This window comes from Rhineura floridana, chromosome 20 (genome assembly GCF_030035675.1).
Source record: "Rhineura floridana isolate rRhiFlo1 chromosome 20, rRhiFlo1.hap2, whole genome shotgun sequence".
NCBI classification, from domain to species: domain Eukaryota; kingdom Metazoa; phylum Chordata; class Lepidosauria; order Squamata; family Rhineuridae; genus Rhineura; species Rhineura floridana.
In genome coordinates this window covers 2,315,248-2,340,864 of record NC_084499.1, presented here as the reverse complement: position 1 = coordinate 2,340,864, position 25,617 = coordinate 2,315,248, and the positions used below count along the sequence as shown (strand labels likewise).

Genomic DNA, 25,617 nt, shown 5'->3' with positions numbered 1-25,617 from the left:
AAGTCCAGAAGAGATGTCAGTAGAGGCCCGGGTTAAATTGCCAAGGGGTCAGTCCAAGATAAGGTTCAGGGAAACTAGAAACACACGAAGCCACGCCTGACGTTGTAGTCAGCCACAAGCTGAAGCCAAGGTTTGTCTTTTAAGGAGCAGGTTTGTCAGCAGGTGTGAGCCATCAGCGTTTTGGCCTTCAGTGGACAGGCCTGCCCCTCTTCTGCCTGACCTTCTACTGTCTACGTTCTGCAGGTGAGGGGGGAGTATCCTGTTCACTGTCTGCGTCTGGCTGAAGGGCTTCAGCTGTGTCTGGGGTGATCTGCAGCTGAGGGGGAGAAGGAGCTGGATTCTCAGGAGTTTCCTCAGTTTCTCCTTCTGGGTCTGCTGCTGTTACTCCTGAGTCATCCTCGTCTGATGAGTCCTCATGACAGGCATCAAGATTGCTACGGAGGCGAGCATGGCCTCACCCCCCTTTCTCTCACTGCTCTTCCAGCCTGATGCATCCCCACCCTGTGAACCTGCTCTTCCATCTCCACAACCCTCCACTGCAGTGGTGGCTGGTGACTCCAATGTCAGTGGGACAGTGGAATCCACTCTGGGTTTTAGTCTGGATATATTCAAGGAGCTGTCCAAGGTAAACGAGATACCAGTCACTTGATACTGTGTCATATAATTTCCCCACAAACAAATCAGGATGAATGCTCAGTAACCAGACCCTTGGCATTCATAACTGAAACAGCTGCTTTTGTTCACTCCTCCCTTTCCTTCCATTGTTTCCCCTGTGTTGGATTTTAGATTGTAAGTTCCTGGGGGCAGAGACTTCTCTTGTACTCTGTTAAAAGAGTCATGCACACTGATAGCACTTTGATAACAATTAGAAATCACTAGATACCCACTGACAGAACTGGAAAAAATGTGTTGGCAATGCAACCTTCCTTGTAAATTTGCTAGAGTTGTGTACCTCCTCGCTGTTTGATGCTTTTTAAACAGAGGAGGGTGATTTTTTTGCCAGATCAATTTTCCTTCACAGATCCCTAGTGACAAGAAAGGCTGCACCCATAATGACTGTTTGAAGCCCATTCTCAGGAACGAGAAGGGCAAAATGTCATTGTAAAGCATCCACAACTGGCATTGCCCCCTGCGACATTCTGAATCCATTCATCAATCTCTGCCCAGGTGGGACACTCGACTCCCAAGGAGTCTTACCCTCTGGCTCCCTGAAAGATGAGTCTCTTCTGCATGTGATCCTGGCAGGGATCTTTTGCACCTGATCCAGCAGTTCAGCCAGGTGCCTGAGCCCCAGAGGGAACAGGAGGACATAATGTTTTGAGGATGCGGGAAACTGGTTTCCTCAAAACCTGGAGGAAAGCACAGGCCAAGTGAAGGTCTTGTGCAACTTAATCATTATTTTTAAGAAGGGCTGGGCTATGTTGGATTAAAAATTCATCTGGTTTCCAGCCAATGGCCAGTGGAGGCTGGTGGGTCTGATGTCAGTGGGGCAGTGAATCCACTCAGGTTTTAATCTGAACTTTCAAGGAGCTCTCCAAGGTGCTCGGCATCTGGAAAGTTCACACTAAAACCCCGGAGCGGATTCACTGCCCCACTGACATTAGGACCACCAGCCTCTACTGCCAGTAGCCCATACAGTCCAGCATCCTGTTCTCACAGTGGCCAACCAGCTGCTTCTTCTGGGGAGCCCAGAAACTGGACCTCAGTGCAACAGCGACTCTCCCCTCCTGCAGTTTCCAGCAACTGGTATTCGGAAGCATGCTGTCTCCAACTGTGGAGACACTGTGGCTACTAGCCAGTGATAGCCACATCCTACATGAATGTGTCTAATCCTCTCTTAAAGCCATCCAAGTTGGTGGCCATCACTGCCTCTTATGGGAGTGAATTCTATAGTTTGTGTGCTGCATGAAGGACTTTTTTCTCTGTCCTGAATCTTCCAACATTCAGCTTCATTGGATGTCTAGTGTTCTAAGGGAGGAAAACGTTTCTCTGTCCACTCTCTCCACGTCATGCATCATTTTGATTCACCTCCATCATGCCACCTCTTACTGGCTTTCAGCTTTTCCCAACCTTTGCGTCCTCAGATGTTGCTGGACTATAGTTCCCATCATTCCTGACCATTGGCCATGCTGGGTTTGAAGCCAAAAGTCCCAAATTCTGCAACCTTTCTTCATAGGGGAGTTGCTCCATCACCTTGATCATTCTAGTCACCCTTTTCTGAACCTTTTCCAGCTCTACAATATGAGAGATATCCATCCTCCCCCCCTTTTTTCCTGCAGCATCTGTTGTTCAGGGATATACGGTCTCTGAACATGGAGGCTTCACTCAGCAGTCACTGCTAATAAACACTGAACTCTACGAATCCTGATGGATCAGAACCCGGGTCCATCTAATTTAGCAGCCTGATTCCAAAAGTAGCCACGGGCAGGACATGAAGGCAATTGTTTCTTACATGGTTGACCCCCAACAGCTGGCATTCAGAGGCATTCTTCAGAAATTTAGAGCATCTCCTCCCCTTGACATTTCTGGGCCTGGGGACACATTTGGAAATTGAAGAAACAGTCCTGAGCATCACAAAATACCCACTTCACAGAAAGAAAATTGGTGATGCTCAGAACCTCCCCCCCCACAACAGGCAACCCCCCTGCACACACCCCAGAACAGACAGAACACAGACAAAAAAAAGTGCTTCCCCCCCAAAAAAAACCCCAGACCACACTACGTAGCAAACAATCGAACTGTGGCAGTGAATCTGGTTTCATTACTGGCTAGCTTTTTGTAGTATAGATGGGGTTTGAATGTTGCCCCCAGTGCTGGTGCTGCTTGATTTTTAGAAAAGCAATAAATGCAGTTCATTGTTATTTAGTTGCCTTCCTTTTGGAAGTGGAAAGACAGTCTGTACGTTCCCAGAATAATAACAACAATAACAAATCAAAAACACAAGTGTTCCCATTTTTCTCTGTAAAACTTGTAGTTTTTGAAAATGTTGCTTGTTATAGTTGAATTTTGTTCTTCCTCTACAGCACATTGAGTATAAAAAGTTGTAGGAAAGCGAGATCCAAATGATATTTAGACTAATAAATAGGGAGGTTTGCATGACGCCAACGGTGATGTCATTCCAGCGCCTGGCAGAGACATTTCCATTTGTCCAGCCTTCCAACATGTAAGGTGAGCTAGATTTAATGAGGTCTGCTGAATTTTTCATGCTGAGATTTGGCTCTACTTTCTCTTTTTAAATTATTATTTTTAATGCCTTTTGAAATGCTGCAGTTTTTCAGGGGTGGTGGTGGCCAAAGCCTCGTTTTAAATAAATATTTATTAATTTATAATTATTCATAAAATGACTCATCCTTATATAAATATCAGATTTCATCCTTATAAGTTCAACAACAGCGCCTGCCCTAACTTTTAGCGGGGGAACAGCATTAGAACAGGTTGCACCCAACTTAAGTCCTACTCAGAGTAGGCCCACTGAAAGGAAGAAACCTAAGTGAACCATGTCTTAACTTCAGTGCATCTACTCTGAGTAGGAGTATGGATAAAACTCAGTGTCTGTCACAGCAAAACCGTCAGAGAGAAGAGCCTGAAAAACAAAAAAGATGAAAGAGGAACACACTTTATTACACCAGAAGCTTCCTGGTACCACAGTCCAATTCATCAGATGCCTGATGGGTTATTTAATTAACAGATTAATTATGGCACATAAGGTTTCAGGGAGAGAGAGAGACAGAGGGATATCTGTAAGAAATACTGTAATTTTAGAACTGGGCTGCAGGCTGGGACTCAGCTTCTCCTAGATCTTTGTGCAGGAGGAGGAGGGTGAAGGCGACTGGCTCATTTGGTGATCCAAAAGCAAACCCGCCCCCCCCCCGCCGGAGCTGAATCGGAGTGGTAGCTGCTGTCTCTTTAAGAGGCCGGGGCCTGCCTGTGGAATGGGGCCGGCCTAAGAGGCTTGCAAGGGAAGGCAGTGCAGTAGCGACAAGGGGAGAGCCAGCGAGCGAACACAAAACAGGCAGACAGATGTGCACCTGGTAGAGAAAAAGGCAGCGGGGCGGTGGCGCTTCTTTGCAAAGCGAAATTGATTTGGAGCGTGTCAGTTGCACATTTCGTGCGTTTGTTTCCTCTTTGTTTTGTATCGGATTGTGGAGGCGGATTTCCTCCTCTCCCCCCCCCTTTATTGTTATTTTTTCTTTTTAGTAAGGGTGGCGGCGGCTGCTGCTCTTACGGGGGGGGGGACTCTCCGCTTTCCTCTCCGCCCCCGATCTGCGGGAAACAAAGGCACCGCGCGTAGGCAGGAGGCTGGCTGTCGCTGCTTGGATCAAAAGCCGGCTTTCTCTCTTTTATTGCGCGCGCGGGGGGGGGGCGGTTAGGAGGAGGGGCCTGCCTCGGTAGGCCGGGCTGCTTCTCTCCCCCGGGCCAACTTCTCTCCCCAGCGACCGCATTCCTTCTCCTGCCCTCGCACCCGAGGCAATGCCTTGCCGCAGCAGCAGTTGATGCATCGCCGGAGGAGCCAAAATGGGGTTTTTGCACCAGTTGTATCTCTTGCTCTGGAAGAATGTGACCCTCAAGCGACGGAGTCCGGTTAGTAAAGGGGGGGGGGAGTTGGCGGTGGAAGGGGTGTGTGTGTGTGGTGTCTCGTGTGTGTGTGTGTGTGTGTAAGAGAGAGAAAGAGAGAGAGATCTGGGGGGTGCAGAGGCTTGGATGCTGTTTTTGAGGATTTTTGCAAGAAAAAGGGGGAGGGGGAAGGCTTCACACCGGCAAGAGTAGGGGGTGGGTTAGGGTTAAAGGATCCCTTTATCTGCAGTTCCAAGACTGCAAGGCCTCTAAAGACCAGACGGGCTCTGAGCAAGTGTCAATTGCTAAAATCTCTTTTGCAGTGGGATCAGGTAAGACAATCTCTCTCTCCCCCCCATCCTATGGCTGCAAGTGGGTGGGTGCATGGGGGTAACTGAGAGAATAGCACCCCATTAGGCTGTGTTTGGGACATCTCTCTCTCCCTCCCCCACCCTTTCTGTTTGGGTGGAGGATCTGGGATGGTGCTTCCATCCCCACTCCAGTTTGGGTGCAGAAAAGAACCCCCCTTTCTTAATTTAGATGAGAGGGGGATGAACGAACAGGGAAAGATCTCCTTTAATTTGAAAGGGGCAGGATGCCCCCCTTATTTCTGCACAAGTGGTCTGCAGCTGTGTGTTATTCGGGAGCTCTGTTTTGTTGTCATCGGGTGGGGGGGATCTTTCCGCCACTCAAAGTCTCCTCTCTTCCAACTCTCATTTTTAGTTACTTATTTACGGCAATTGCTGTGGGCAAATCTACAAAAGGTGATTGGCAGTGGGCATCTGCCAGCTTTGTAGCATTTTGTGGTGCATCCACATTTTATGGGTGTGGATTATCCTCCCCCTTTCCATTTCCCACCCTTGCATCCTTTTAAAAATAAACAGCTGCCCAAACACCAGGCCTTCTGCTGACAGGAAAAGAGAACAGGTTCAAAGGGAATATTCCCTTGCATGGCACATTGTTAACCTATGGAACAGTGTGCTTAGTGATGCTATGGTATGTCGCGCTTACATGCCTCAAAAGAAGGATTGGGTGGGTATGAGGGAATCTGCTAGCTGCACAGCTCAAAATGCACCTTTTAAAAACATGTGGTTTTTAAAAACCATTTTCATCCCACTGTCTGTTAAATATTAGATTATTTTAGTCTTGCTTATCCTCTTGGCAGCGCCAGCCCTGTGTGTGGAGAGCAGAAGAGTTGTCATTTTGCAGGGGCCTGCAGGGCTGCCTTGAAACAGTCTCCTGTCACAAGGGTCTGTTCTGGGCCAGGCTGTCTCTCAGAGGCGGGCTTCAGTTCCCTTGCGATGTCCTGGGGAATGCCAGGGCGCACCATTCACATTGGTGCAGGGGCACCCTTAAAATCTGGGCTGTTTATATTGCTGGGAGGATACAGTGATTCTGATTCCCCTGGACCAGGTCTTTAATTAGATTCACTGGCCTGTGGAACTCATTGTCACAGGAATTCCTGATTGCTTGTAGAATTAGCGTGTCTCTTTAAAGGCCGAAAGGAAACGCATGGAGAAGGCCTATCACCGCTTCTGGTGAGGATAACCTTCCAGCCTCCTCTTACAGAGATAACTATTTTCCAGTTACTATATGCAAAGGATCAGCAGCAGCAAAAGATAGATGTTCCCATCATGCTTTGCTTGTGAGCTTCCCCAGGGCATTTGATTGGCCACTCTCTGTTGGCAGAATACTGATCAGATGGACTGATGATTTGGCTCAATAGAGCAATTTTGATGAGGGAGACAGAACTCCCTTGCTCTCTCTCTCATATTTTTGTCTCTCAATTGCTTGGTCTTCCAAAAAAATGATGACAGGTTTGGGCACTTAAACGCTTAAGATGCCAGTCCCTATGGAATTTGCAGAACCGTTTTTGTGGCAGAAAATCTAAGAGTTGTAAAAACATGATAACTTGTAGCTTTCTCAAACCTGGTGTCTTCCAAGTGCTGTGGCTGATGGGAGTTGTAGTCCAAAACATCTGGAAGACATTGGGTTGGAAAAGGCTGGTACAGATTCTATAGAATTTACTGTTTGCTTCCCTTTTAAAAAAAAGTGCAGCAAAGCCTGCCGCCTGAGGCAGATTCTCTGGCTTGGGGTAGAGCCGGATCTGGAAGGCTCAAATATATATATTTTTCCAGCTTGTGCATATCTGTGGCTTCTATTCCCACCCACACCCCATTTTACCTCAGAGGAAAAGGCTATGGAAATTTCCCTGTGGCATGTCCTGATGCTCCAATTGTGATTTTGGCTAGGATCTATTCTCTCCCCCCCCCGCCCCGCCCCGCCAGCACAGAGACCTGGTGGCTGCTTGGCCACAAAAGCGTGGCATCTGGATGCAATCTATTTATAAACTTCATGGGATAAAAAGTGGGACAGGGCGGGGAGGCCGCTAGCTCCTGTCCCTCCCAGTCTCTGCCGCCAGCGTGACTTTTGCACAGTGGCGCTGGGGTGCCCCTTCATTATGCAGACGTGCTCACCCCCAGATTTGCTGTCACCCTCTTTTGTACGTTGCGGGGAGATGATGCATTCTGTGGCTGCTTTATGCAGGGTAGACGTGCCCAGGGATGGGTCTCTGCCCTGGGGTGCCCTACAATGAATGTGCCCCCCCCACCTGCCACCGCTGCACCTGCCAGGGTTCAGAGCTTTTGTTGCACCTCTTTAACTCCCTGCTTCTGTCATCACCACCCCCAGTTCCCTGGTGGCGGCATTGGGCTTCTCTAACGGGTGTGGCATTTGCAAGCTGCTGGCATGGATCCTTGTGCTATATTTAGCATTCTCCCTGCCCCTCCCCACATCCATATCTTATGTGGGTCTGGTCTCTCTCTCTTTCCCTTTCTTTCTCTCTGCTTGTCTTGCCTGCCTGAACTGGGGGAGGGGGGAGATGGGAAATGGTTGGTGCTTTATTTTGCACCTGTCCAGATTTCTCTCTCTGTTTGCCTCCCTGCACCCACCGACGGTGTGCTAGCAATGATTAATTTTGAGAAGGGACACAAAGTCCTGCATAGAGATGTGAAGGCCCAGGAAAAAAAAACCTGGAAAATTTGGGGGGAAAAGCATCCCCCTGCCGCATTTTTCTTGTTTTTTTCCCGCACCTTCACATCTCGAGTTCCTCACTGCAATCTTTTAGGCAACCGGATTTGCTGGGGGTAGCAGTTTTGAGAAAGGGGGAGAGACGGTGGGCCCAGCTGCCCCCTCCACCCCAAAGCAGCCTGCTGAAGGTGCCGCTTTTACCCTCCTAATTCCTTCTGGGGTGGCAGTTATGGTGAGCCGGCAGCACACCTTTGAAAGGGGCTGGATTTGGCTTAAGAGACACCAGTTGCTGATCCCTCTTTGGATGCCAAGTATGGGTTTCTCGAGGGTTGGGGAAGAGAGGCCTGTGCATCCGCAGGGGCACCATGACAATGGTGCTGGGTTTAGCCTTAGCCTTTAAAATGGAACCCAAAGTTCAGCCCTGGTACTCTTTTTTTCCCTCTCTCCCCCCAGTTTCCAAGCTCAAAATCTAGGTGTTGGGCTCTGTTCTGTCCATTTCTACTTATATCCTGTATGAATCTGAAGTAATGTCAGATTCCTTGTATAGCTCTCTGTCATTGCACCGGATTCCCCTGCAGAAGTGAGGCTACAAAGGCCATTGATTTTCCTTTCTTTCTTTTTCTGTTTAATTTATGTGCATTCTAATGAAGGACTCTTGCAGGACGAATCCAGAACTTCCTCGGCAGCCAGTGTGAGATGTTGTTTCTGGGGGATTAACTCTGCAGAGAGCTTTTGATTTGGGCCTGGGCCTTGGGCCTGGAATCTTGTACTGGTACTAGGCTGGTATGAAGAAAGTACCTCTGAGAATGTTCAGCATATCTTTCCTTTTTTGTCCTTGAATGGCTCGAATGTGGAAACAGCGCTTGAGGGTCAGACTGTGACTTCCAAGAAGGTTAGATCCCCAGAATCTGCTCTTCTGGAATTAACCAATTGTAATAAATGGCGAGTGATGGTTCAAGCATGCCCGGAGGCATTATCGCCAAAGAGGCTGCATTGAAACCTCAACTGGTGGCCTGTTGCCCAGAGGATCAGCTTGGATCTGATTTCTATTTTTTTTTTAACTTGTTCATACACTAAATGAGCTGGAGTTGGGGGTGAGCAGTGAAGTGGCCACGTTTGCTGGTGATACCAAATAGTTCAGGGTAGTTAAAAAAAAAAAGAGAGATTGTGAAGAACTCCAAAATGATCTTTCCAAACTGGGTGAATGGGCTTTAAAATGTCACATGCAATTTAGTATAAACAAGTGTAAAGTGATGCATATTGGAGGGGAAAAAAATCTTAATTTCACATATACAGTAATGGAATCTGAGCTGGCAGGGAGTGATCAGGAACGAGACCGTGGGCTCGTAGTGGATAGCTCAGGGAAGATGTCGAACCAGTGTGCAGCAGCTGTGAAAAAGGCGAATTCCATGTTGGGGATCTCTAGGAAAAGTACTGACAATAAAACTCCGAGCATCAGAATGATACAAATCCATGGTGCACTTGGAATACTGTGTACAATTCTGGCTGCTGCATCTCCAAAAGGATATTGTAGAACAGGGAAAGATTTGGAGAAGGGTCCTGGGATTGGAGTAACTCCTCCAACACCCTCCGAGCAAAAGTTATTTTTGGTGTAAGGTTAAGGAGTGTTTTTGGCTCTGGGCCTGATTGGGAAGGAGGAATGCGGAGAGCAGGGACTCGTGCAGACAACATACAGCCTCCGTGCAGGGGGCAGGTAATTTTGCTGCATCATGCCTGCATTGAGGGTGACTTAACAATCCAGTTGCTCCTGACACAGATGCAGCAGGATTATCTGACTTAGAAGTGGTTGCATGTTCCATCTCTGTATGAGAGTCACTCTTGTGTTGCCTCTCTCCATGAATCACTGCTCTGGGCTCGCCTCCTTCAGTCAGAGCTCTTCTCCTGTTGTTACAATTCAGATTCCAGTAGTTTGGGTGTTGCTGGATACTTAAAAGACTCATGGCACAAATTTGCATTAAAATTTTGCATTTGTTGATTTAGATGTATAGATGTAAATTTAGACTGAGTTTCAGTCTGGCTACCAGAGCTTCCTTTGAGTGGTGAGGTGCCAAGTGGATTTTCTGGGCCCAATATCCTGAATGTAGTGGATTAGGTCCTCTGCCCCACCTCTGTTGGCCAGAACTGCTAGTTATGTACACATTAAAATGGAAAGAAGTGCCTCTGGGCCAGTAAGAGGTCACACTGGGATCCAGTGGCTCTTTGAAGTGCATCCGGTTACCCTAGGAGCAAAGTTGTTTTTTTTAAAAAAAAAGAGTTTTAAAAAGTGGGGAGGGGCAGGAGTTCTGTGGCTCAGCACAAAAGACCCCGGACTTGGGTCTGCTGGGCCAGCCCTGAACGACACCCCTGGAGAGGAGCCAGACTTACTGAGGGATACTTGGGGAGGGGGGAATGGAAGATGCCAGGCCTGTTTCTTGATGGGTCTTTTCCATTTTTGCATCTGTTGTACGGACATAATTTTTCAGGGAGATACTGTCGATTGTTGTTAATTATATAGAACCATTGATGACCTTGCAAAGCATGGTAAAAAAAAATACCCAAACCCCGAGAGGGGGAGAGGCCCAGAAGTCTCTTACAGCGAGGGTAGGGGGTGGGTGAACTGCTGGCTGCCTCTGCTGAATCTTATTCCACCTGGGTGTAGTGCAGCCGAGCTGCATCTGTTAGAGCAATGGGGCTTGGCCGTGGACCTTCTGAGGGTTAGGGGAGACTTGGAGACATGGGGCTCTGGCCCACTTCCTTGCCCCAACTCCCCCTGAAGTTGCAGCCGAGCTAGTTGCTGGCCAGGCCCTTATGGGCTTCACAGTCTTCCTGAGCTGGGCATTGCCCTATGACTGGGGGGCGTCGGACATGCCAAGGTGCCTTGTCCTTTTCACTGCTATTGGATTCCATCTTCCATAAGCCCCAGCCGGAGTGGCAAAAGGTCAAGGATGATGAAACCCAAAAGCCAGCAAATATCTCCAGGGCTGCAGCTTCTCCATCCTTGGCTTACTCTGTTGCAGACTGCGGAGTGCTGCTGCCAGTCAGAGACCATTCCCATCATCTGAGTGGTGGAGATGCCAGAACAGCCTTTGCCCATCTGGCATCCTCAGACGTTTGGGGCTGCAGCTAGGAACGCTGGAAGCTGACTTGTACTCAGGCAGACCATTGGCCCATCTAGCTCAGTGTTGTCTGCACCGACTGGCAGCAGCAGCTCCCCAGGGTGTCAGGCCCTGGGGACATTCCCAGCCCTACCTGGAGATGCCACGATTGGGGTCTGAACCTGGGGGCTGGAAGAAAGGGCATTCCCTTGAGCTCTAAACCAACATGCTTGGTCTGAGTCTTTGTTGCGTTCGTTGTTACTGTTTTTATGAAGATTTGTGTGTTTGTGTGTGGTTGTTAAAGTGGGCTTTGCAGCAAGGACAAAGGGGGATTTGTCTGTGAGGCGGGAAAAGCTACAGTAGCAGGTCTTGCCCAGCTGGGCTGCGGGGCAGCTCTTCCAGGCTGCTAAAGACACACGGCGTGTTTTGTTCTGTGGGCATTCTTCCCGGCCAGAAAGCGGAGAGAGCACGAGGCTTTGAAGCCATTAGGCAGAGGCAGCCGCTGCCTGGTTAATTGTTGTTTGTTTAATGCCACCAAGGTACACCGAATGGTAATGAGCCGCATGAGAAATAGCTCTGTGCCCTGAGGAGCATCCAGTCGGAGCGCAGGGGCGAGAACAGAGGGGACAGATCTCAGCCGAGATGGAGCGCCCGCCTGACTTGCGTTTCAGTCGAGGGTCTCAGGTGGGGAAGGGGGTCTTTTCCCATCTGATCCTCTAAGCCTGGAGTTGCCAAGGGCTGGACAAGGACCTTCTGCAGGTGCTCTGATACCTGAGCTCCAGCCCTTCCTCAAGGGGTATGCCTCTCGCCCCCCAATCTTAGTCTTCGTTTTGGGTGACCTGCCTTAGACAAGAAAACCCTTCGTTAACATCTAAGGCCTACTTCTCCTGTACTGTATCTCTGTCTGGGCTGAAAATGAAGGGAAGGGCATTTGCTCAGTGGGACAGCCTTTACTTTGCATGCCGAAAGGTTGAGTCCCCGGCAGTGTCTCCAGAAAGGACTGGCTGCAACCTTGGAGAGCCGCTGGTGGTCAGTGTAGGCCAAGGGTTCCCAAATGTTTTTCCCACGGACCACTCGGAAATTGCTGAGGGTCTCGGCGGACCCCTGAACGGTTTTTCTGCCCGTTGTAGTGATTGTGACGTGCTGTGCTACATGCGCTGTGATTTTTATTTGTGTTTTGATTGCTTCTTTTGAATCCTGTATTTCATTTTGAATTCTATGGAATGCAAATTTGTCATACAATGAAATACAGCATAAGATGCAAAAGAGGCAATGGAATCACAGTGGGGAGGCAATATGAATGCCGACCTGCCATGGACCGCCTGAATGAAGCCCGCGGGCCCCTGGTGGTCCAAGACCACAGTTTGGGAAGGCCTGGTGCAGACAATTCTGAGCTAGATGGACCCAGCGGTCTGTAGAAAGCAGCTTCCTAAGAATTCTTCTTGGAACATGCACCAAAATAAAATAAAAAAGTCCTTGCATGTGGAAAATTAGCATGGTTTCCCCCCCCCCCAGTTTGCTTGTTTGTTTAAGTAGTGCTCAGTCATGTGAACCCCCACCCAAAAGTAGAGCAGAGCAGAGCCAAGCTGCTGGGTCAGGCTGAAGGCCTATCTAGACCAGCTGCCGCCTTTTCCACAGTGGTCCACCAGATGTCCGAATGGGAAGCCCACCAGCAGGACCTGAGCACAGCAACAGTGGCTCTCTCCCTGCTTGTGCTCCTCAGCAGACGGCTGAAATGGTTCACCTTGGACAGCGCCTTGAAAGTTCGGACTAAAACCCGGAGTAGATTTCCCTGCCCCACTGACATGGAGCTGCCAGCCCCCACTGGCCTAGCTCTCGTTCTCTTTGTTTGGGCCAAATGCTCTCCCTTCATGCAGAAGAGGCATGGTTATTTACGTATTTATTTTTTAAAAAACAACCTCATTCCGGCTAGAAGGCATGGAACGCTGGACTTGCTGCGGAGAAACAGGTGGCATTGGGTGGGCATGATTCCACTCATGCCGTTCCCATGGGGATGCACGAGGGAGTTTGGCAAACCAAGCTTAGATGCCCCTCTCTCCTCCTCCTCCTCCCTTCAGTGCGGGAGCTGTGGAAGTAGCTTCAACATCGCACAACGGTGTTGGGCTGGAGATGATGCCAGCCCTGGGTGTGGGCTGAGCGAATGAAGGTGTTGTTGTTTGAACAGGAGGGGTGCAACCCTCCTGTTCAAACTGGGCATGATTAGGCTTGTGAATAAAGAAGGGAAATGTCACCCAGTCTGTCCGCACACAAAAGGAGTCCAAAGGTATCAGCATTGCAAAAGGATAACCTTTCTCCTAGTGGAGTGGTGGAGCTGGAAAAGAACATTGCAAGCAAGGTTTTCCCCGCAGGAACATACAAAAACCCCTGTTGGATCAGACCAGTGGGCAACCTAGAGTTGTATCCAACTGTTCTACTCAGAGTAGACCCACTGAAATCAATGAACCGCAGTCAGCTCTTTTCATACATTTCAAAGGGGTCTACTCTGAGTAGGACTAACGTTGATCCACCATCTTGTTTTCCGCAGTGGTGAGCCCAAAACTTTCACAACTGGCAGAGCGCAAAAGCGGCAGACGCAGTCCTCTCTTGCTATTACCCTGCCACATCTGGTATTCAGAGGTAGACTTCCTCTGAGCCTGGAAGTTCCATTTAGCCATTGCAGTGAAAGCATCCGACAGACTTCTTCCTCCATAAATTTGCCCTGGCCCTTTCTTAGAACCATCTGAATCAATGGTTGCCAGCATCCCCAGGTGTGGCAGTAAGTTCTGTAAGTGATTTATGCATGGAGTGAAGGGGTCCTTCCTCTCGACTGCCCGTCAGTCACGCTGGCTGAGCACAGAGTTCTTGTATTGTGAGTTTCCCCAGGAGGAGCTGTCTGGCTGTCAGCGGTGACGAGTGCAGAGTGAGGTGGACCTTTGCTTTAATTCCAGCAAGTTCTTGCAAAGGAAAATGCTATTTAACCACACAAATGTTCTTCTGCCTTTAGTGTTAGAAAGGCAAAAAAAGAAGACAGGAAATGCCAGATAATTCTGCTATCCTCCTTCCCCCCTCCTTCATTTTTTATTCTGCAAGAATAAAATTCCATCTAGAAGGTGCACCCTGTACGCCCTTCTTTAGGATTGCCAACTTTTTATTGGCTCTGGTTCCTGCACTGTTTTGCAAACAACATTTCTCTCTATGCCAAGGAAAGCTTCACATTCTGATTTTGTGCAAATCAAGCTGCTGTTGCAGGCACAAGAGCAGGCCTGGTTCAGGATTTTTGGGTCAGTTGGCAACTCCACCCCCTCTCTTCTTTCCACTCACTCCATACTCTTTTTTTTGCCTTTTTGCTTTGTAGCTTTTTTTGGGGGGGGGTAGGATCCATAACCCACTTGACACCGTGCGATTTTGGGGTGTGTGAGAATGAGTTTTTAGTGCCGGGGAAGGGGGGCGCTCAAATGCTATGGCTGCTTGCAATTCTAAACTGGTTTCTGTTGCTATGGAAACATGGCAAAGAATATCTTCTTTATATGGCCGGGGCTTATTTTGCTGTGGGAGGAGGCATTGAAAAGGGAGGTTTTTAGGTGGGGGGAGGGGGGAGCAAACAGAGTCAAATTTGGCTGTCACTTGAAACAGCCACGTTTTTCCTGTCCCCACGACAACAGTTTCCCTTGAACAGAGACAGCAATTATCAAAATAACCACTAAGATTGTGCAAAATTCTTAGCATTGGGTTTATGCAAATCTTTCTCTCTCTTTTTAAAGATGCAAAAAACACACCCTCTCCAACCCCCTCCCCACCCATTTTTTCCTCTGGGTCCTGGTGGGAGGTCCTATGTGTTTTGTTTGGAGAGAGGTCAAAGAAACTTCACCTCCAAAACCCCCACAAAGCCCCCAGACCCATGTAAATTCCAAGTATACTCTCTCTGTGTGTTTTTAAGGAGACATTTATTTTTAATAAATAGTTTAGAGTGTTTTGCACCCTTTGTAATAATGTGGCACACATTTTGAGGGTGGCTGTGACGCCCTTCCCTGGTTCTCCCTGTCAGGTTCCCACCTGCTTGTGGCTACTGCCTTTCACTAGGCACCACCAGGGATACCACCAGTCCGGACTGTCCTTTTTATGGTTTCTCACTTCGCTCTAGCCACCACCAGTCACGTCCTATAACCAATACTCCCAGAGACTTTGCCTGAGTCTCTCTCTAGCTGGTTACTTTTGTGACTGCGTGCTTATGCTGTTCCCAACCCCCTTGTATCTTTATAGATAACGCATACAACTCTGGGTTGCTGTGGATACTTGAATTGTTATTATTCCTCCCTTCACCGCTGCCACCATTAGATACTGTTTCTGTTAAACATAAGAACTTAAGAAGAGCCTGCTGGATCAGGCCAGTGGCCCATCTAGTCCAGCATCCTGTTCTCACAGTGGCCAACCAGGTGCCTGGGGGAAGCCCGCAAGCAGGACCCGAGTGCAAGAACACTCTCCCCTCCTGAGGCTTCCAGCAACTGGTTTTCAGAAGCATGCTGCCTCTGACTAGGGTGGCAGAGCACAGCCATCACGGCTAGTAGCCATTGATAGCCCTGTCCTCCATGAATTTGTCTAATCTTCTTTTAAAGCCATCCAAGCTGGTGGCCATTACTGCATCTTGTGGGAGCAAATTCCATTGTTTAACTATGCGCTGAGTAAAGAAGTACTTCCTTTTGTCTGTCCTGAATCTTCCAACATTCAGCTTCTTTGAATGTCCACGAGTTCTAGTATTATGAGAGAGGGAGAAGAACTTTTCTCTATCCACTTTCTCAATGCCATGCATAATTTTATACACTTCTATCATGTCTCCTCTGACCCGCCTTTTCTCTAAACTAAAAAGCCCCAAATGCTGCAACCTTTCCTCGTAAGGGAGTCGCTCCATCCCCTTGATCATTCTGGTTGCCCTCTTCTGAACCTTTTCCAACTCTATAATATCCTTTTTGAGATGAGGCGACCAGAACTGTACACAGTATTCCAAATGCGGCCGCACCATAGATTTATACAACGGCATTATGATATCGGCTGTTTTATTTTCAATACCTTTCCTAATTATCGCTAGCATGGAATTTGCCTTTTTCACAGCTGCCGCACACTGGGTCGACATTTTCATCGTGCTGTCCACTACAACCCCGAGGTCTCTCTCCTGGTCAGTCATCGCCAGTTCAGACCCCATGATCGTATATGTGAAATTCAGATTTTTTGCTCCAATATGCATAATTTTACACTTGTTTATATTGAATTGCATTTGCCATTTTTCTGCCCATTCACTCAGTTTGGAGAGGTCTTTTTGGAGCTCTTCACAATCCCTTTTTGTTTTAACAACCCTGAACAATTTAGTTTCATCAGCAAACTTGGCCACTTCACAGCTCACTCCTAATTCTAGGTCATTAATGAACAAGTTGAAAAGTACAGGTCCCAATACCGATCCTTGAGGGACTCCACTTTCTACAGCCCTCCATTGGGAGAACTGTCTGTTTATTCCTACTCTCTGCTTTCTGCTTCTTAACCAATTTCTTATCCACAAGAGGACCTCTCCTCTTATTCCATGACTGCTAAGCTTCCTCAGAAGCCTTTGGTGAGGCACCTTGTCAAATGCTTTTTGAAAGTCTAAGTACGCTGTGTCCACTGGATCACCTCTATCTATATGCTTGTTGACACTCTCAAAGAATTCTAATAGGTTACTGAGACAGGACTTTCCCTTGCAGAAGCCATGCTGGCTCTGCTTCAGCAAGGCTTGTTCTTCTATGTGGTTAGTTAATCTAGCTTTAATAATACTTTCTACCAGTTTCCCAGGGACAGAAGTTAAGCTAACTGGCCTGTAATTTCCGGGATCCCCTCTGGATCCCTTTTTGAATATTGGTGTAACATTTGCCACTTTCCAGTCCTCAGACACGGAGGAGGACCCGAGGGACAAGTTACATATTTTAGTTAGCAGATCAGCAATTTCACATTTGAGTTCTTTGAGAACTCTCGGGTGGATGCCATCCGGGCCCGGTGATTTGTCAGTTTTTATATTGTCCATTAAGCTTAGAACTTCCTCTCTCGTTACCACTATTTGTCTCAGTTCCTCAGAATCCCTTCCTGCAAATGTTAGTTCAGGTTCAGGGATCTGCCCTATATCTTCCACTGTGAAGACAGATGCAAAGAATTCATTTAGCTTCTCTGCAATCTCCTTATGGTTCTTTAGTACACCTTTGACTCCCTTATCATCCAAGGGTCCAATTGTCTCCCTAGATGGTCTCCTGTTTTGAATGTATTTATAGAATTTTTTGTTGTTGGTTTTTATGTTCTTAGCAATGTGCTCCTCAAATTCTTTTTTAGCATCCCTTATTGTCTTCTTGCATTTCTTTTGCCAGAGTTTGTGTTCTTTTTTATTTTCTTCATTCGGACAAGACTTCCATTTTCTGAAGGAAGACTTTTTGCCTCTAAGAGCTTCCTTGACTTTGCTCGTTAACCATGCTGGCATCTTCTTGGCCCTGGCGGTACCTTTTCTGATCTGCGGTATGCACTCCAGTTGAGCTTCTAATATAGTGTTTTTAAACAACTTCCAAGCATTTTCGAGTGATGTGACCCTCTGGACTTTGTTTTTCAGCTTTCTTTTGACCAATCCCCTCATTTTTGTGAAGTTTCCTCTTTTGAAGTCAAATGTGACCGTGTTGGATTTTCTTGGCAATTGGCCAGTTACATGTATGTTTAATTTTATAGCACTGTGGTCACTGCTCCCAATCGGTTGTTCAGCCTTGGTAATTACCTTGCCCTCCCTTCTGGTATGTATATCCCCCAGCCAAGGATCAGGCCTTTGGTAAACCAAATAAGTATTTATTAAATAACAAGATTAGTTTTAGAATGTTTCACAAGCGTATGGTTTCATCTATTCCTGTTCTGTACTTGACTTATTATTAATCAGAACTCCAACTCCCTCTTTCTCCACACTCCCGACATCCACCACCAAACACCTTCTTCTCCACCCTACTAACATCCACCCAGATTCAACTGTCATTCTTCCATTTATACTCCCAGCCATTCAAACGCTCAGCCAATCATCCAGCATTCTACTGCTCATATACTCCCCCCTCCTCTTTCACTCCACTTACCATATGTCTTCTATATAAACAGCACTTACCATATTTACACTATAAGCAGGAACATCACATCCCCCCCTTAAAATAACAGCAAAGTATTATTCCTGCTCTAGGATTCATACGACGCGTTAACAATAAAAACCAAGTCTCTTTGGGGAAAATGTCTTTTTTTTATTGCACCCACGTCTGGGTCACGTCACTGCAGTCCTGGCCACCTGCCTTGAAAGTCCATCAGCCAATACATTGTCCTTGCCTTTTATGAACTTGAAGTCCACTTGATAGTCTTGTAGGGCCCAGGACCACCTCTGCAGCATAGTGTTGTGGTTTTTCATAGTCTGTAACCATAACAATGCTCGATGATCCGTCGTCACTGTAAATCTTCATCCCCACACGTATGGGCGCAACTTGCTCAGTCCCCACACGACCGCTAGGCACTCCTTTTGGACCGACAAATAATTCTTCTCCCTCGATGTCAGCTTGCGACTAAGATACGCCACTGGATGTCTGGTGCCTCCTCTCTCTTGTAGCAAGACGACTCCCAGCGCTAGGTCCGACGCATCCGTAGCCACGATGAATGGTTGCTCGTAATCTGGTGCTATTAATACAGGCCCTTGGCACAAGGCTTGCTTCAGAAGGTCAAAAGCCTTTTGACATTCATCCGTCCACACCACACGCTCAGCACACTTTTTCCTTGTTAGCTCATGCAAGGGGGTTGTGATTTCCCCAAAATCTTTTACAAATTTACGGTAAAAACCAGCCACACCTAAAAATGCCCTAACTTGTTTCTTAGTTAAGGGGATGGGCCACGATTGTATTGCCTCAACTTTGCTCCATAAGGGGGTGATTTTCCCACTCCCCACCTTATGTCCTAAACAGATCACTTCATTCAACCCAAACTGGCATTTCTTGGCTTTTATTGTTAGCCCTGCTTTCTTAAATGCCTCTAATACTGCTGTCAGGTGTTTGACATGCTCAGGCACCGACTTGCTGAAAATGGCCACATCATCTATATAGGCCACTGCGAAATCTGACATGCCTCGCAACACAGTATTAATTAGTCTCTGAAAAGAACTTGGTGAGTTCCTTAGTCCCATGGGTAAAGTCACAAACTCATATAACCCATCTGGTGTACTGAAGGCAGTTTTGGCTCTGGATTGCTCGTCTAATTCCATCTGCCAAAATCCTTTACACAGATCATAAGAACATAAGAACATAAGAAGAGCCTGCTGGATCAGGCCAGTGGCCCATCTAGTCCAGCATCCTGTTCTCACAGTGGCCAACCAGGTGCCTGGGGGAAGCCCGCAAGCAGGACCCGAGTGCAAGAACACTCTCCCCTCCTGAGGCTTCCGGCAACTGGTTTTCAGAAGCATGCTGCCTCTGACTAGGGTGGCAGAGCACAGCCATCATGGCTAGTAGCCATTGATAGCCCTGTCCTCCATGAATTTGTCTAATCTTCTTTTAAAGCCGTCCAAGCTGGTGGCCATTACTGCATCTTGTGGGAGCAAATTCCATAGTTTGACTATGCACTGAGTAAAGAAGTACTTCCTTCTGTCTGTCCTGAATCTTCCAACATTCAGCTTCTTTGAATGTCCACGAGTTCTAGTATTATGAGAGAGGGAGAAGAACTTTTTTCTATCCACTTTCTCAATGCCATGCATCATTTTATACACTTCTGTCATGTCTCCTCTGACCCGCCTTTTCTCTAAACTAAAAAGCCCCAAATGCTGCAACCTTTCCTTGTAAGGGAGTCGCTCCATCCCCTTGATCAATCTGGTTGCCCTCTTCTGAACCTTTTCCAACTCTATAATATCCTTTTTGAGATGAGGCGACCAGAACTGTACACAGTATTCCAAATGCGGCCGCACCATAGATTTATACAACGGCATTATGATATCGGCTGTTTTATTTTCAATACCTTTCCTAATTATTGCTAGCATGGAATTTGCCTTTTTCACAGCTGCCGCACACTGGGTCGACATTTTCATCGTGCTGTCCACTACAACCCCGAGGTCTCTCTCCTGGTCGGTCATCGCCAGTTCAGACCCCATGAGCGTATATGTGAAATTAAGATTTTTTGCTCCAATATGCATAATTTTACACTTGTTTATATTGAATTGCATTTGCCATTTTTCCACCCATTCACTCAGTTTGGAGAGGTCTTTTTGGAGCTCTTCGCAATCCCTTTTTGTTTTAACAGGTCCCAATACCGATCCTTGAGGGACTCCACTTTCTACAGCCCTCCATTGGGAGAACTGTCCGTTTATTCCTACTCTCTGCTTTCTGCTTCTCAACCAATTCCTTATCCACAAGAGGACCTCTCCTCTTATTCCATGACTGCTAAGTTTCCTCAGAAGTCTTTGGTGAGGTACCTTGTCAAACGCTTTTTGAAAGTCTAAGTACACTATGTCCACTGGATCACCTCTATCTATATGCTTGTTGACACTCTCAAAGAATTCTAGTAGGTTACTGAGACAGGACTTTCCCTTGCAGAAGCCATGCTGGCTCTGCTTCAGCAAGGCTTGTTCTTCTATGTGCTTAGTTAATCTAGCTTTAATAATACTTTCTACCAGTTTCCCAGGGACAGAAGTTAAGTTAACTGGCCTGTAATTTCCGGGACCCCCTCTGGATCCCTTTTTGAATATTGGCGTTACATTTGCCACTTTCCAGTCCTCAGGCACGGAGGAGGACCCGAGGGACAAGTTACATATTTTTGTTAGCAGATCAGCAATTTCACATCTGAGTTCTTTGAGAACTCTCGCGTGGATGCCATCCGGGCCCGGTGATTTGTCAGTTTTTATATTGTCCATTAAGCCTAGAACTTCCTCTCTCGTTACCACTATTTGTCTGTTCCTCAGAATCCCTTCCTGCAAATGTTAGTTCAGGTTCAGGGATCTGCCCTATATCTTCCACTGTGAAGACAGATGCAAAGAATTCATTTAGCTTCTCTGCAATCTCCTTATCATTCTTTAGTACACCTTTGACTCCCTTACCATCCATGGGTCCAATCGCCTCCCTAGATGGTCTCCCATCACATGGTCTGTGATAAGGTTTCAACATATTTACATGAACCACTTTATGCTTTTTTAATTGGTCTGTGGTTATCACATACGTCACTGTGTCACGCTTTTCCCTTATGGTATATGGTCCCTCCCAGTTGGCCTGTAATTTATTGTGTTTCCTGGGTATGAATGCCATAACCATATCTCCCACATCATACACACGTTCTCTGGCTGTTCTATCATACCAGTAACTTTGCTTCTGCTGAGCTTGACTTAAATTCTTTTGCACAACTTCTATCATTTGTTTCAGTGGTTCACATTCATTCTCTCTCTCAGCAGGCATCCACAGTCTATATAAAATCCCATTCTCACACACAATTTGATTCCTCAGATTGTCAGTAAAGGGAATCTTTTGTGTAAGGGCTTGGTCCTTCATTTGCTTCAAACTTGCATCCTTATCCAGCTCTTCCCTGAACTGCTCTGCCTCTTCACTAGAGACCATTCGATACAGTTTGTCTCTTTTAGCAGGCCTGCCAGGGGTTGCTATGGCGACCTTAGGCTCGATAACAGGTTCCACTCTGTTTTCTTCGGCCTCTGTTAACATGGTTTCTGTTGCTTTGCCAAGTTGTTGTCTGGTCACCACATATATTTTTCCTTGTGCCCCCATAACATCTCTTCCCAGTATCACTGGTTCTTGTTGTTGGGCATTAATACCTACTTTACATATTTCCTCCTTTCCTCTCCACTTTAATTTTATCAGCGCCATGGGTATGCTTTCTGGTTCACCCCTCACTCCTTGGATTGTCACCGTTTCCTGAGGTAATATTTCCTCAGATTTTATCAAATCTGGCCTCAGTAACGTCTGAGCGGCACCAGTATCAAGCAATGCCCAATAATTTGCCCCTTGCACACTCACTTCTTCCCTCAGACTCAAATCAAAGTCTTTTACATTTGTCCAGTTTATCTGGCAGAACTGAACCTTCTTCGTTTCTAACTCCCTTGGTTCTGTTTTCACTGCCCTTCCCTGAGCAGGATTACCAGTGGGGTTGGCAACCTCACATTGAAAACGTAGGTGCCCCGGTCTACCACATTTATAACATAATTTCTCCTCCATTTTAGGGTACACAGATCCACTCTGGGGTGTCCTGTGCCCTTCAGACTTTATTGGAGGACTCACTCGCTGTGGTACCACATCCTTTCTGCCACCATTATATGGTCTGGGTTTAAACTCTCTTGATGTTTTCCCCACCCAGCCAGTTCTATTGGAGGCAAAGTGATCTGCCAACTCTGCGGCCTCTTGAACAGATGTAGGGGAACGGTCTTTGACAAGGAGCCTTATTTCTGGTGGTAACTGATGGTATAATTGATCCAGTATCATGAGGCTTTTCACCTCTTCCACTGACTGAGCTTTGGCACTTCCCATCCACTTTCCAAATATGTCCACCAATTTTGCTCCCAGTTCAACAAAAGACCTCCCTGCTTGGATCTGACAGTTTCGAAATAACTTCCTAAAGTAGTCAGGTCCCAGTCTGAATCTTTTGTACACTGCCTCTTTAAAATCGGCATATGTGACGGGCCTGTCTGAGGGGAAATATTGGTATACCTCTGCCAATTCCCCTTTGATCAGATTTGATAAATATTGCATATATTTATCCTCCGGTAGCCCCCACATCTGAGCTGCCTTTTCAAAAGTGTTGAGGTAAATCTGTGGGTCTTGTCCAGGTTCAAACACTGCAAAATCTTTTGGTGTAACCTTTATTTTGGTTTCATTTCTGTCCTTTCTTGTTTCATCAAAATGAAACTTCTCTCTTTCAAATTTTAACTTTTCCACCTGTATCTCAGCATCCAATGGTCGTTGCTTCTCCCCAGAGCTTGGAAAAGTTACTTTTTTGAACTACAACTCCCATCAGCCCAATCCAGTGGCCATGCTGGCTGGGGCTGATGGAAGTTGTAGTTCAAAAAAAGTAACTTTTCCAAGCTCTGCTTCTCCCTCTCCTCAAACCCCATTCTCATCCTTTCAGTATCCATTCTCATTCTCTCAATTTCCAACTCCCGCTGTTTTTCCTTCTCTACACCTTCCATCCTCAATCTCTCAGTTTCCAACTTTAACTTCTCTCTCAAATACTCTATATAAGCGGGATCGCTTGAGTACCCTTCTGGGTTTTCTTCTCTGACAGGTTGTTTTTGTTGAACAGATGCGAATGCTATCAATGCTACTTGCAATTCATTTACCCCTTTACCCTCGTGAGGTAAATTGAATGTTATGCACTTCTCCACCAGCTCCTCTCTTTTCATCTTTATATATTCAGTCATGTTTTTAGGAGTTCACTCGCACTTTGCCACACACTCTTTGCCAGTCACTCTCACAAGTAATCTTTATTTGTTATTTCTTTTAGCCACACCACTTTTAGGGACTCTCTAGGGTTCGAATCCCACCGCTACAGCCACCACATGTGACGCCCTTCCCTGGTTCTCCCTGTCAGGTTCCCACCTGCTTGTGGCTACTGCCTTTCACTAGGCACCACCAGGGATACCACCAGTCCTGACCGTCCTTTTTATGGTTTCTCACTCCGCTCTAGCACAGATCTCACTAGATCCCCCTGCTAGGCAGCACCACCAGTCACGTCCTATAACCAATACTCCCAGAGACTTTGCCTGAGTCTCTCTCTAGCTGGTTACTTTTGTGACTGCCTGCTTATGCTGTTCCCAACCCCCTTGTATCTTTATAGATAACGCATACAACTCTGGGTTGCTCTGGATACTTGAATTGTTATTATTCCTCCCTTCACCGCTGCCACCATTAGATACTGTTTCTGTTCAGCCTTGGTAATTACCTTGCCCTCCCTTCTGGTCTGTATATTTCCCAGCCAAGGATCAGGCCTTTGGTAAACCAAATAAGTATTTATTAAATATCAGAAATAACAAGATTAGTTTTAGAATGTTTCACAAGCGTATGGTTTCATCTATTCCTGTTTTGTACTTGACTTATTATTAATCAGAACTCCAACTCCCTCTTTCTCCACACTCCCAACATCCACCCAGATTCGTCATTCTTCCATTTATACTCCCAGCCATTCAAACGCTCAGCCAATCATCCAGCATTCTACTGCTCATGTACTCCCCCCTCCTCTTTCACTCCACTTACCATATGTCTTCTATATAAACAGCACTTACCATATTTACACTATAAGCAGGAACATCACAGTGGCCTAATCATTTTCCTCTTGCACGTGGAAATGGCCATTGTGCAAAAACTGACACTTTTTCACACACGAGACCCACACTGGTGATCTTTCCATGCAGATTTGTGTGTGTATGTGCACCTTCAGAAGTCCAGTTTTACCACGTGGATCTTGATGGCTGAACTTTCCTCAAGATTTGGAAGGGGGGGAGAATGACTCTCCCTGCCCTCCTCTAAAATAAAATAAAATAAAATAAATGATTATGGTAAGTCAGCCCTCTGGCTGCCATTTATGAGATGGTGAGGTCTTGCAAAGGTGACTCACTTGACGCATGTTTTGGCTGTGACAGGGTTCCCACATCCTGTGGAAATCTTGCCTTGTGGTTCCTTCACTGAGCTGGCTGCCACTTCAAAAATGTACACCTGTAGCAACACCACAGGCTTAAAACTGATTTAATAATAATCTCTTTTTCTATGGGAAGAAGTGTAGTTTTTTGCGTGTGGGTTTGTATGTAAGATTTCTGTCAGAAATCTCCCAGCATCCTCATCACCAAGGTCCAATTCCCAGAATCCTTTGTGGTGAAAGCCATGTTTTCCTCCATGGCTTTATTTATGTGACACTGGCGAGAATTTGTTTTATGAGGCGTTTCGTAAATATAATAAAGAAATGTCACTGGAGCTGGTATAAAAAGTGTCACTTAGCTACAGATAACTGTTTACCCATGATTGACTCTTACAAATTTTACCGTGTGGCCAGCTGAGAGAATTTTTTTATGTCCCTGTTCCTTACTCGAAATAGTAACAGGAAAAAATGCTAAATAGAGCCAAACAATAAATAGCTTAAGTATAAACTGGTGCATCATGTAAACATAAGTTCAATTGTCCCAACATAACATCATTGAGCATACGGTTGTGCTTAATGAATTCACCTTTATTCATTAAATCTAGCCAATTGTTAAACTTTCAGATTGTATTTGTTCTCCCAGGATGGGCTGAAAAAAAGAAGCATAAATTGTTTTAATGCTCTGGATGTGTTTAATTTTTTCCTTCTCTGACTCAGGTTAAGGACATGACATCTCAAGCACCTCATTTATCTTTGCACTGCCAATAAGTGGAATTTTTCAAGCACTGAACTATTAAAATGCTCTGTCAATATTAGTGAGTGCTCAGATTGATAATCTCTGTTCCTCACAGAGTTGTTGCAAGGATTATCCCCATATCGCAGCTGGAACACTGAGGCTGACCAAGAGTGGTCCACACCAGCAAACTTGTAGCTGTGAGTCCTTTATAGCTCCACTTAAGTACTCTGCTGTTTCAGCTGTCAGGAAGCCCACTTGGCACATGACAGCAGGCCCATCTGCACTAGACATTTAAAGCAGTATCATACCACTTAAAACAGTCGTGGCTTCCCTCCCTCAAAGAATCCTGGGAACTGTAGTTTGTTAAGGGTGTTGTTGTTTTTAAAAAAGGGGACAGGATATCCAGTGACCCATATAAAAGATTGGGTCCCCTACCCAACAATAGGGTTGCCAGGTCAGAAGCATCCCCAAACCTGAGATTTTATGGGCGGGCCCAAGTGATGTCACAGGGCGGGCCCAAGTGATGTCATTAAGCATGATACATTAAGCATCAATCACAGTTGCTTGGAGTGT

At 46.5% G+C, this 25,617-nt stretch overlaps 1 protein-coding gene across 2 annotated transcripts in view; it reads left to right on the top strand.

Moving 5' to 3' along the window:
* Positions 1 to 3,901: 3,901 nt before the first annotated feature.
* The window catches only part of ABCA2 (ATP binding cassette subfamily A member 2), a 106,320-nt gene continuing 84,604 nt past the window's right edge, over positions 3,902 to 25,617 (top strand). For both annotated transcript variants that reach the window (XM_061603650.1, XM_061603648.1), the window contains exon 1: positions 3,902 to 4,581. In XM_061603650.1, the coding sequence (XP_061459634.1) occupies positions 4,516 to 4,581 (66 nt within the window). In that variant the 5' untranslated portion in view covers positions 3,902 to 4,515. The remainder of the gene's footprint in view (positions 4,582 to 25,617) is intronic.